This window comes from Anopheles merus, chromosome 3R, assembly GCF_017562075.2.
Source record: "Anopheles merus strain MAF chromosome 3R, AmerM5.1, whole genome shotgun sequence".
NCBI lineage: Eukaryota > Metazoa > Arthropoda > Insecta > Diptera > Culicidae > Anopheles > Anopheles merus.
Genome location: NC_054084.1, coordinates 6,538,666 through 6,550,994, shown reverse-complemented (window position 1 = coordinate 6,550,994; position 12,329 = coordinate 6,538,666). Strand labels below are relative to the sequence as shown.

Genomic DNA, 12,329 nt, shown 5'->3' with positions numbered 1-12,329 from the left:
CAAAATGAACAATTTCATTACGCACTACTACGTTTTATCTTAGTCGTACGAGCAATACCCTAATCTTTCTAGCATGGTTAATTAAGGTGTGTGTTAGGGCCAATAAGGTATATCTGTCTGTACAGTAGTAGTACCTTCATACAAGTGACGGTGTGGTTATGTAAATGAATAAACAAAATGACTAATATAAAACTGAGAAAACCTTATAAGGGGTCGAAGCATTCAAATTGAGTATCTCCTGTGGAGAAATTAATGTACAAATGGTTGATAGAGCTGCAGTTCTTCGACAAGACTGTGGCTCTTGTCGTTGATCAGTTCGTTGCAGGAAAGAACCACATGCGTTTGCCCATTCCATTCCATGACACATAGACACCCCTCGGAGGGCATTTTCCTTGCCTACGAAAGGGGAAGGGTGAGAGGAGGAAGTAGAAAAGAAAAATGCGCCAATTGTAGGCAATATTGAATACAACTTGCGAGAAAGTTAACCGAAGCTTAAAAGCTTTTTTCTACACCTTGTGGATCAAGCTCTGCTTATATCTGAACCTTGTGAAATAATGGGTTTGTGAGGTTGTGTAGTTTGTAAATTTAGATTAAAATAACGACTTAAAAACATTTACAGAGCAAAACGAATGTATAAAGACTGAAAAAACATACTTTTGCAAAATAAAACAATTAAAAAGACATAACGAAATTTCGCACCTGTGTTGCAGTTTCTTTCACACACCTGTTGATTTTATCACATGAAACACATCTTACTGCTTCATTGTTTCGTTCCGTTTTACAATAAAATTTATTCGATCTTTATCCTTCTCTTCTGTCTTATTTTTTTGCCCACAGCGTTCTCAAAAGGGACATCGGAACCTAGTTCGGAAAGTTACGAATTAAAATGAATATTACCCCACCTAAGCACACGCAAAACTGCACTGAACTCACGATTGGGATCCCCCCTTACTAACCCACTGTGGGTGTGTGTCAATCACGTAATACTTAAATGGTAAGTTTGTGTGAAGCGAAACCGAAACTAGCTATGTACAAATTCAACCATTCGCTGAAAAGCCTTACGAACCTTACGCCTGCCGCTTATCACTTAAGAACACTTACACGGGATACAACAGTACTAAAGAATAAGGAATGTATTACGAAGCACGTTGGAGTTGCTTGGCAGAAACAATAATCATAAAACAAGCAGACGATGAATGGTGGGTAAGTGTGTGTGTATAAAACATTAAAGACGAATAGACACTAATCTTAATAAGGAATGTAAAAAAAAGGAGCGAAAACACGGGACTGAGTGGCTTGAATGGCTGGATTGCCCTGCCTATCTCGCACTATCACCCGGCCCGTGCCTCCCCTCGAAGTACGGGTAATATTTGCACAGTTTGGCCCAAAGTAAATGCTAACTGCAACGATCTGTCCAGAAGATCCAAGAAGATCAAGGAAGATGAAGAAGTGCAAGCGCATAGAAAAAATAAAATCCGAGCGAGCTATGGTATAACATCGCTTGGCCACTAGGAAACTAAACAGTACAACTACACTAAAGCGTACTACTTAACCTCTAAAAATGCTTAGCTTTAAACACCACACGTGGGGACAACGACAACAACACGTACACAACACAAAAAATGAGCTAATGAACGATGATGATGATGATTGGTCACGGTGATGACAAAACTAAACACGGCGTTTGGACGGATACACTGACACGACAACACGAGGATGCATCGATATGTACAGATGAGAACACGCGTAGTACGTAACATACACTTAGAAGCTAGCTGCTACTGCCTTACACTAACACGAAACTTACTAAGGTAGAACACAGAAACGGGTTACGAGGTTCATCGTAAAGTGAACCCTTTTTTCACACCGAATTGTGTTTGTTTTGTGCGTCAAAAGACATTATCGGCTACGAAGGGGGCACGTACTATTACTACTCCCCTTCACTTAAAACTCCAAAGGCACTTTGTGCCAGTCGGTTCCGTTAAACGCTTTGTTGGGACGTAGGGTAGCGGGGGATAACACAATCTATTGTAGATCTTTAACATCCCACATTACTTTTGCTAAAACTTACTTTAAACGCTTCCAATTACTCTACCTCAGCTCTACTAGTACGATTGCCCGAAACTGATTAATATACTTAAACTACTTAAACAACGGTTTTGCGGCGCTAAACCGAAGACGCATCACGCACACCCACTTACAGGACAGAGTTGCTCTTGCAAACGCAACTCCCTGAAGGATGCGGTGCGCCTCTTCTCGGTGCGCCGCATTCTGTTAAAACCATAATGTGATGGATTTGTGTAGCAGTACTTATAAAAGCCACGTTCCAGGTTGTACTCAACAAAAACATTTGTGTGAGTGGAAGTGACAAAAAATGGGGGAAACCAAAAAAAAAAGGTTAAAATCAAAACAAAAAATATTCTCTTACACACTAAACCGCCGTCTGTGGAATTCCCTCGATCAGGTTCGTTCTGCTGGCATTGTTGCTCTTCATACCTCCGCCACGGCTCGATGGTACGGGCGTGATTTGCTGCGATCGTCCCAGCACACTGCCAGCCATGGTCGAGCTTTCACTCATCGGTGACGTTGCACCGCCAAGATCACGCTGCGATCGGGCCAACTCCGCCTGGGACATCTGATTCGCCAGCAGGTTCTTCGAGTCGGAGCGCGCGAACTTGCCATTGCGCTGGATCGTATCGGACGGTACCGTGTCCGAACCGGCGTACTTGATGTTCCGATCGAAGTTGGACTCCTTCGACAGTGGTGGCGGTGAGATGGAGGACGATTCCTTCATCGAGATGGCACTGCGTAGCGAACTTTGGCTGCCGGTAAGTCCACTCTTCCCCGTTACCTGCGTCATGCCGAGACTGCTCGGCGACCGGATGGAACCGCCGCCGCCGTCCGGTGGCATCTTGCTGTACTTGGACGGGGAGTCCCGGTACTCGTAGATGTTGCCGGACTGGCCGCGCAGTGGTTGCGCTTGGAGCATGTTGTTCTCCATCACCGTGTCCCGCTCGGACTCGGGATTGTCCATACCGAAGACGGCTTCGTCGTAGAGGCGATCAGATTCTCTGCAAAGATCAGCAGAATAGAAGTGTTAATGGAGATTCTAACAGAAGTTGTCGGACTCCCGTCGAACTTACCGTTTTGCGCTGCGCCACATCATACAGCATATTACGACGAGCACCATCAGTATGAGACAGGCCGCGGCCAAGCTCCAGAACGCGATCTGCAACGGTTCCTTCGGCTCCCACCAGAACTCCGTCGTTGGTGGATAGGTAGGTATCAGCACACCGACCACTGTTGGTAAATACTGATGGAAGAATAACAAAAATCTCATTACAGATCTCATTCTAGGTAGCTCCCCAGACATCGCACACTTACCTCCATCCAGAAGGCACTCTCCGTCTGCCGGTAGTTCATCATGATCGTCGAATTGTAGGTCGTGTTTAGGTTGAGATACTTCAGCTCGCCATTGCGCGCCTTCTCAAAGTACAAACCAAGCACCTGCGTTGGCGTTGGATTACCATGCCGCGCAAAGTCCGAGTATGTCTTCATGAAGAAGTGGCTCATGTTGCGATCGTTATCCGTCCACATCAGCCGATCGAAGCGCTCACGCCTCGGGAAAAACTCCACATCCATGAACGGTGCACCGGCGAGCAGGTAATGCTCGATATCGTGCGGGACCTTACACCATTCGGCCAACTTCAGACCCTCGATCGTGGTGTTCATCACGTAGCTGTACACCGGAACGTTCTGTTCGACGAGCAGCTTGATCAGCTTGTCCGTCGGTGCCCGATACAGGAAGTCCGAAAGGAGCTGTAGGATGATAATGATCCTGTCAATTAGAGAAGCTTCCTATCCGCGCAATCCGCCCCCTGCTACTCACATTAATGTATTGCTCCCTTATGAAGGTGGTGTTCTTCGGATCCGGCCAGTACGTGTACATGTACTTGATCGCCTCGTACGTCCCGTTCAAATTCAGCGTGTAATTGTACCTCAGCACCAGCTCGCGCACCTTCTGATCGAAGAACCGCTCATCGACCTCAAAGTACGGCGCCAGCGACTTGTTCCCCGTAATCACAAACGCCGCCTCCTGCAGCGTCACGCCGCTCATGTAATGCAGCCCCCGGTTAAAATGCCTCCGCCGGATCAAGCTTTCCGGCGTTTCCGCCAGAAAGTGCCAATCGCGCTCGCTCCATCCCTCGTACCAGCTATCCCCCGGGAAGGTGAAATTGTTCTCCAACACCGGACCCCACGGGAACAGCCCAACGTGGGGCGGGAACTCCGCATTGCCCAGCTCGTACGAACTGCGCCCGTTGCGCATACAGTTCACCATCTTCCAGGACGTCTCGATCGAGCAGCCCACGTTCTGGGCAAACACGCGGCTCGTATTCTGCGCCCGCCACTTGTCCACGATCAGCGCCCAGTCGGCCAGGGCCGAACCGGACTGCCCGATGACGCGCGTCACAATGTCCTTCGTTTGCGGTGCTACCATCAACAGCCCGGCGGAGGCACCACCGGCCCCAGGGCCGAACAGTGTGATCGAGTTACGGTCACCGTTGAACGATTCAATGTTTTCGTACACCCACCGGACGGCCATGATCTGGTCGAGGATGCCATAGTTGCCCGGAGAGTTTTCGTCCCCGGTTGAGAGGAACCCGAGCGCTCCGAGGCGGTAGTTGAAGGTGACGACCACCACATCGTAGAACGCGGCCAGCATATGCCCCGGGAAGGTGTTGGAAGCACCGCGCACAAACTCACCGCCGTGGATGTAGATCATGACGGGGTAGCGTTGAGCGACTCCTGCTTGTGTCTGTAAGTAGGAGGATTTGCGCTAATGTAGAAGTTCCCTCAGAAAACACATTCCCACAGAGCAACTTACATTAGGCGAAAAGATGTTTAGGTACAGACAGTCTTCATCCATATCGCGAATCCCTTTCGTAGCGCCCGTATACTGCACGGGCTGCGGACAGGCCGGGCCATAATCGACCGCCTGCACCAGCTGCCAGCCCCGATGTTGACGCGGTGGCTTAAACCGTCCCTCGTGGGTCGGTGGCAGTGCGTACGGGATGCCCAGGAAGGTGGAACACTTGCCCATGATGCGATCGACGTTGCTGTGCCACGGGCGGTACAGGTTCTTCGGGTCCGGATTGTCGTACAGGTACACCATGAAGCCCTGCACCTGGCCGTAGTTGGTCGTCACGAACACGTCCCGCTCGAGCTGCATCGAATCGCGGCGCAGCTTACCCTGAAGATCTTCCCGCCAACCGCCGAGCACACCGGGGAACGGTGTCTGTGCGAGCGTTGGATTGGTCTGTAGAGAGAGGAGAGAGAGAGAGAGAGAGAAGAGAAGAGAAAAAAGAGTTGAATTATAGATAAATAATGCAAAGCAAATAGAAGGAAACAAGAACAAAAGTTCAAGAAAATGCCTGGAAGTTAAGAAGAGCATCGAAGTCGATCTAGGGCATCGGCAAGATCACAGCAACGGAAATCCGCTCTCACACACATGGTGGCACCAATTTCGCTTTCAAAGATGCATCCCCGAGAACGCTTAATCGTTAGCAGATACTTAGTGTGCGAGGAATGCAAACCTCAACGATCAACGATCAAGAGATCGTAACGTGTCGATAATTACGGCCGAACGGATAGAGGCAACGTCTAACGACTTCACAACGAGACTCATTTATAAAGCAAAGAACAAGGTTACTACGTTTGAAAGGGAAAACCACCACCCCGATCTCAGTTAACTTGGTTCATTATTCATGTGCAATGTAATCCCCACACTGATGCAGAAAAAAAAAGTGCATCCATGTGTGGGGCGGGCGTCCGTTTCCTTCCGTCCTTTCCCACCGAACCAGCTAGCAGCGGTTCGTGAATGTTTTCTCTTTCATTCATCATTGTTTTGATGTTGATGCTCGCTAGCCACCTCAATCAAAGCCGACAGCATGGGTGTTCGCACGATCGTGCGGCAGGGAAGGAGCGGAGTATAATCTGGGTCAGCTGGGTGGTGTTGCATTACCTCAGCGTGGAAAGCGAAACAAAACCGATCGTTGTTATGATAGCGAACGGTTGGGAGGAAGTGATTCGCTGCAGAAAAGGTGGACACAGCATGTGTGTTTCATTAACTTTGAAGATAATTCTTTGGCAAGTGTTTTCAATTCGGTATGTAAAATGAGCTTCTTGAAGAAGGGGAACGGTTTTTGAAGGGTTCTTACCGGATCATACTTGAAGCGATCGTCTCCTAGGCCGGTGTTGCTCGGGTACTGCCCCGGAAGGCTCTGTCCCGGGTACTGTTGACCGTATCCGTTCGGTTGATAGTATCCATACCTTCGGTTGTTGAATGTGTATGTTCTGTAGGGGCAAAGCAACGGGAGATTGAATTTAGAAAAATGATTCATTTAGATGTCTTCAGTAGACAAACGCTTGTGGTCTAACTGGTTCTAGTGAAATCCATTAAACTGATTGCGATTTAAATTTGCAGTACAAATTTGCCAATTCACATGCTCCTCTTGACTCAGCCCAATGACTCATATCCTATTTAAATAGTTTACTTGTAACTTCCACTCTGCTCCGCGAACGTTTGCAACACTGACTAATGGTTCGTTTTTAACATTCAAACTTCTAAACTAATTCCCAGCACGAACGTGATTCTTCGCCGAAGCTAAACTCTCCAAAGTAACTAACTCCACGTTATCACATTATCGTTCCAGACTATTGGCACGCAATCACGCGAACTAAGCACGTAAAACACCAGCACCAGCACCATCACCACCACTTACCGATACTCTGGATCGCCCGGGTTGGGAATTTTGTAGTTAAAGTCACCTTCCCGCGAGTACCATCGGGGATCACGCGTCGTGTAGTACTGGCCGTCGCACACACCGACCAGCGACGCGACCCCGACGATCAACACCAGCAGGAGGAGCGATGCATGATGATGCTCCCGGGACAGCGTCATCGGGACTCATCGACGGTTGCCGCTGGTTGGCACGTTTTCTACTCCTCCGTAAACTCGGTTCGCACTCTTTCACTCTCACACACACCGTTGTCTCTATCTCTCTCTCCCACACGGAGTTTGTTTTGCTTCTGCCCAATTGGAGGAGGTTCGTCACCTGTCGTCGGCCGTCGTCACCGCGGCGAGACACGAACCTCAATTAGGCAGTCGGAGTACGTACGGGCGCTACGTCATCAGTTGTAATCGGTGCGTCTCATCATCGAGCAGGAATATTATGTCACAAAGAGAGCCCCCGTAAAACAAAGACACGAATTCCCAATGGCTGTCTGGCAAAATGGGTAATGTTTACACCCTTTTTTTTTTGTTAATCACTTCTGTCTCACCGTGTTTACTGTTTTAAGGCACTGTGGAATTTGAAAGAAGAGAAGAATTGAATGAGTAACCATGCCGATGCCGATGCCCTTACACCAATTGCACTGTGTCCCAGTACGATCGATTCTACGATCAAGCCCCACGCCACACGCCCTAATTGAGGTCTTTGCGCGCTCATGTGTGTGTGTGTGAGAGAGAGTGTTTGTGGATATAACGGGGCCAAGGAGGGTAAGGTAAGGTTAGGTTTAAATGAAATTAGAGACGATTGCTGAGCTGACTCAATACCAAACTGCCGCGCGACAGTCTTGCCGGTTTAACGATGACGATTTATTAATTGGGTCGCGACATCGTGTCCGCTGGTGGGTGCTCGTGGGGAGGGAGCTGTTGGGAAATACTCCCGAGCAGTGACACTGTACACTCAGTTAATTTAATTGATCCCAACCATTTGCTAAGGTTAGCGTCGGGAATTGCAGCTGACCGACCGGGCGGGCAAGCGATTGCGTGTTAAATTGTGCTGGTCATTTCTGTTATTCATTCAGTTTAGAAGCGCTAATTATACACTTTTTCGATGGATAAAGACGTTCAAAAAATGCGGAATTAGAGAAAGATGAAGACGTTTCTCAGGTTGGCATTCCAAATTCAATCCGATCGGGGTGACGGGATCTTCGTTTTCTCGATCTTCCCACAGTATTAATCCCACCCCGAAAGGTTCACCTGAAAGGTACGATGATTTTCCCAACATTACGTGCTTGCTTTTTCTCACACTTCTGTGGGGAAGGCATTACGGTACGGGGCAATGGTTTGTGATTCACATCTTGATGATAATACGATCAACCTGTCTGTCCGGATTAGTTTGCGGTTTTTGATTGGCGGTTGGTGAGCTAGCTGGACCGTAGATTGATTTAAATCTATTCCTCTATTCCACGCTGTGGGATTGTTCAAGCTTTTCCTCTGGAGAAGATTCAATTTCAACCTTTGCATGGTGAGATGCGCACTGACCGTTCTCAACAGCCCTGAACGTGAGCCACACATTAATCCACTAATCAAATAATCGACAAAAACTACCCTTCAATGCGCTCACACCAAAGGGTAGCATAAAACGGGTCAAGTGTAAGCAACTTTACTGCATGAATCAGCTCCATCCAGCAACTTAGCCCTGCCGCACTGTCACACAAAATTTCGTAAATCGATATCAAACTGATAACAAGAGGGAAGGCGGGCGAGGTTCCTGCAAAGATAAGAAGGTACTTCGTAACCTTCAGGCCTTCAGGTACTGAATTCTTAACGTGAATGATAAAGGGTTTGCTGTTCAGTGGTGTGTAGTAAGGTGGCACTTTTGTCCCACGGCTAGTCAGACTGCGCAGCATGATAAGCGGTCAGTGGATGGCCCTTTACCGTAGGTTTGTGTTTGAGCAAGCAATTCGTGTGCTTGGAGGCTCTTCAATACGAAACGGTGTTATTATTTCGTGTACCACATGGCCAATGAAATGGTGTGCATTGCATTGCGTACGCCAACAGAGCTCCGATTGGTGTCATGCTTTTCAGTGGCAGAACGTTGGCCGAAATGGGGACAAACCTACCCGGGGACAGTAAATATTTGGTGAGGAAGTTGTTGTGGTTGTTCGGGGTGTGGAGTATTTTTTTTTTTTTGCAAAAAGCCAAGCATTAATGTTTACGAATGACGGTGACGGACAGTGGCACTTCCGCTTTTCACGCTGGATGCTTGTTCTGTTATTATTATACATGCAAAAAAGGGGAAAACAATGTTGGCATTATTTTTTTGTTGAAACAGATCAGTGTCAGATTCGGCGAAGAAAAAGGGAAATAAATAACTCGTTAACTGAGTTAACGCTTTCCTATATAGTTCATAGACTTTGTCATGTTACTAATGACAATAGCAATACAGTTGGTTGGAATCGTTTCGCGTCCTCGGCACGCTATAAGAATCTTGTTAGAATATCTTAAAAGAAAGAAATTCAAAGTGGAAAACTACAACATAATGGATTCGACCGTAAAAGCACCCCAAAAAATCATGCAGGAACCATATGTCTCGTCACACATACCACACCTTTTTTTTTCTGCGGTGCAACTCATCGATTCATTAGCGTGAAAGCTTTCCAATTGCTTTTCTAGCCCTTGCTCGCCCTTACCTCAAACACGGGATGAGTGTGAAAGGGACAAGACCCCGTTTGCTGGACGGAAAGAATAACATAAAAAAACCCGTACAGGGCCAAAATGCGTTCCATTTTAGGGTGCGAAGAAAAAAAAATGAAAGAAAGAAAAACAACAACGTACAAATTGAACTGGCAAATAACAACTGGCACCAGCAATCGGTGAAGGAGCGGTAATGTTTCTGATGCCCAACATGAGCAGCATATAAGCTTAGCTTTAGCGAACATTAGAAAACCTGAGAAGGTCTAACAGGAAGGAAAGACCTGCACTTAGTTCTTTCTGAAAATTGAGAAGTAGATGAAAAAGAGAATAGAAAGCATAAGGAAATAAAAAAGAACAGAGAACGCCAAAAAGCCAAAAGTGAGGGTGAAAATTAAACACAGAACATGAGAAAAAGAAGCAGAAAAATACGCGCAAATGAATGGTCCAAAAAGGTACAACGCACCGGTAAAACGCGCTATGAAAGAAGGGGGATGAAATAATATGCTACAGAGTGAGTAAAAAAAAGCACACACAGTACGCAACACACACACACACCCTCGCCAGTACAACAAGAGGCCGATTGTTGGATCAGTGTTGCCCAAAAAAAACGTATGTTTATCTTGTCTGTCCGATCCTGAGGCACAGTGGCGTGTAACGGACGCAAACGCTCGGGCGTACCTGCGTTGGCGTTGGTTGCGATCGAGCAAAGAAGACGAAGAAGAAACGATAACATAATGTAAGCTACTCATTTTTATGTTGCTGTTCGGTACTTGTCTAAAGACCCTGGCGTACCGGCTCGATAAACATAAAAAAGAAGAATGCACACAACAAACGGTAGAAAGAACCACCGAAAGAGAGCATAAAGCAGGTTCTTTCTGCTGGTGAGTGTGTGTGTGTGTAGCTATGCTACCTTTTTCCCCTCGACGTCTACTTCGATCAGCAATGGTTGGATGATTTTCATCGCGATCTTTGCATTTGTGTGGCCCTTCCTCGTCTCTCTCTTTTCCTCCAGTTATTTTCGGGAATTGACTTCTTGACCGCAAAAGCGTTTGTCCGCGCGTGTGGGGTGTTGTGCACCATACACACACACAAAGACACAGAAATAAGGGTGAATCTAAGTTGTAGTGAAGGTGTGGTAGAGTGTTGGTAGAGGGTGGTTAGGAGAGCATTAAAAGTCCCAAGATCTGGTCAAACAGGTTTTTTTTTGTAAGTCGATCGTAACGTATTCGGTGTGTTTGTGTGTGAGTCTACTGTGAGGTAGTATTAGTTACATGGGGTGTATGATCGTGGAGTTCCATACGGGGGGGAAAGGGTGACTTCCAGCGTCTTCCTCTCATTGCAAACGCTTCCCTTTTTGTTCATGCAGAGAGCGCAACGGGGACGGATTTAGCTAAACTTCAACGCTGGTATAGAAGAGGAAAGTTGCCCCTGCCTCACTTATTTGGACGACGGAGAAATTGGTGCGTTGTTTGATGCGTGACGTAACTGTTCAACTGTTGTGTGTGTCTCCCAGTTAGGCGTACAATCACACAATCTAGTAGGCGCACAGCCCCCTTTCAAAACAACACCTTCTTCCGTTTGTACATTTGGCGTTACCATGGAAATGGTTTGTGGTTGCATTTTTCACCTCTCTGTGCCATCACACATCAGTGACGGAGATTGAGATCACTTCATGGGTTACACTCGTCACGCACACACATACACACACACACACATACACAGCAAACGCGCACTAACCGTGACAGACAAGCGTTTTCAATGGAATGGCTTTTCTGTGCATAGATTAGGAAAGGGCTAGTGAACGATATTATTGTGCTGGCACAACGAACTTTACGCACGGACGGTGGAAATTGTTGTGTCACGGCGGGAGTTTTCTTTTGGGGCGGGGAACACTCACACTGCGATGCAGAAGGTGCATAAGCTGTACACACTTTACTGATTGTAACTACACGCCACGACTACTACAGCCACAAGCCAGCAGCATGATTCACCTGTGAACACCCTTTTCCCGCTTCTCTGTCACACAAACACAATATGGCGATTTTGTTTGTGGAGCAAAACGATCGATTTTCCACTGAACCCATTGCGAATCGCCGTTTATCTCATCGCTCTGTTGTTATCTCACGCAAGTGCGCTGCTATCACTTTCGATAGGGGTCGGTGGTTCGTCGTCGTCGTCGTCTGGCGTTAGCACCTGGGGCGCGTCGTACGTTCGCACACCTCAAACGCATAAAATACATTTAAACAGCACACACAGACACACTCACACAAAGCCACACAATAGAGACAAAGCGAAACAACCCCCTACTCCAAAGGTCTTAAAAGGTGTGTGTGTGCGATCGAGTGATGGAAGTGGAGGGCTGTTTGTTACTTGTTTTTCTCTACCTTTTGGCCCCCATGATGAGCCCGCCATGATGAACAGCAACCAGCTAAACCCTTCTTACTTCATTGAGCTTTAATTTCACACTTTTTTGTGTTTTTCATTAAGTTTTACCAGTAAACTCTCACTTACACACCGTTGTAATCTACCTCCCACCCCCCCCCCCCCCCCCCCCCCATAACCCTACTTTTGTGGCATTCATTTCACAATCTCTTAGTCACTTCTCTTCATTTCACACAATCCCACACACACACACCTTTCTGAAACATTATTAAACCCCTTTTTTTCAAATGTTATCACACACCTTGCGTACTTTTCTACGCAACTTTACCTCTCGCACAACAAGCGCGCGTGACAAACGGGCGGGTCTCCGACAGAAACTGCAGCGCCCTTTGCGCGAACCAAAGCGACGTGCTCACTCCTACACTATTGTTTGTACAATGTGCGTGCGTGAAACGGACCGCGA

At 47.2% G+C, this 12,329-nt stretch overlaps 1 protein-coding gene across 3 annotated transcripts; it reads right to left on the bottom strand.

The window, feature by feature from the left end:
* Positions 1-771: 771 nt before the first annotated feature.
* On the bottom strand, positions 772-12,329 carry LOC121596288 (liver carboxylesterase 1). Of its 3 annotated transcripts, none has more exons than XM_041921091.1 (8): positions 12,168-12,329; positions 6,783-7,362; positions 6,219-6,354; positions 4,886-5,317; positions 3,890-4,816; positions 3,385-3,819; positions 3,144-3,313; positions 772-3,071 (listed from the first exon to the last, which is right to left on the bottom strand). In XM_041921091.1, exons 2-8 carry the CDS (start codon positions 6,959-6,961, stop codon positions 2,432-2,434), a joined length of 2,919 nt encoding a protein of 972 aa, XP_041777025.1. In that variant the 5' UTR covers positions 6,962-7,362; positions 12,168-12,329; the 3' UTR covers positions 772-2,431. The 3 variants fall into 3 exon arrangements, with proteins under 3 accessions (XP_041777025.1, XP_041777024.1, XP_041777026.1); XM_041921090.1 differs by having other exon boundaries at positions 12,195-12,329; XM_041921092.1 differs by lacking the exon at positions 12,168-12,329 and adding an exon at positions 11,382-11,400.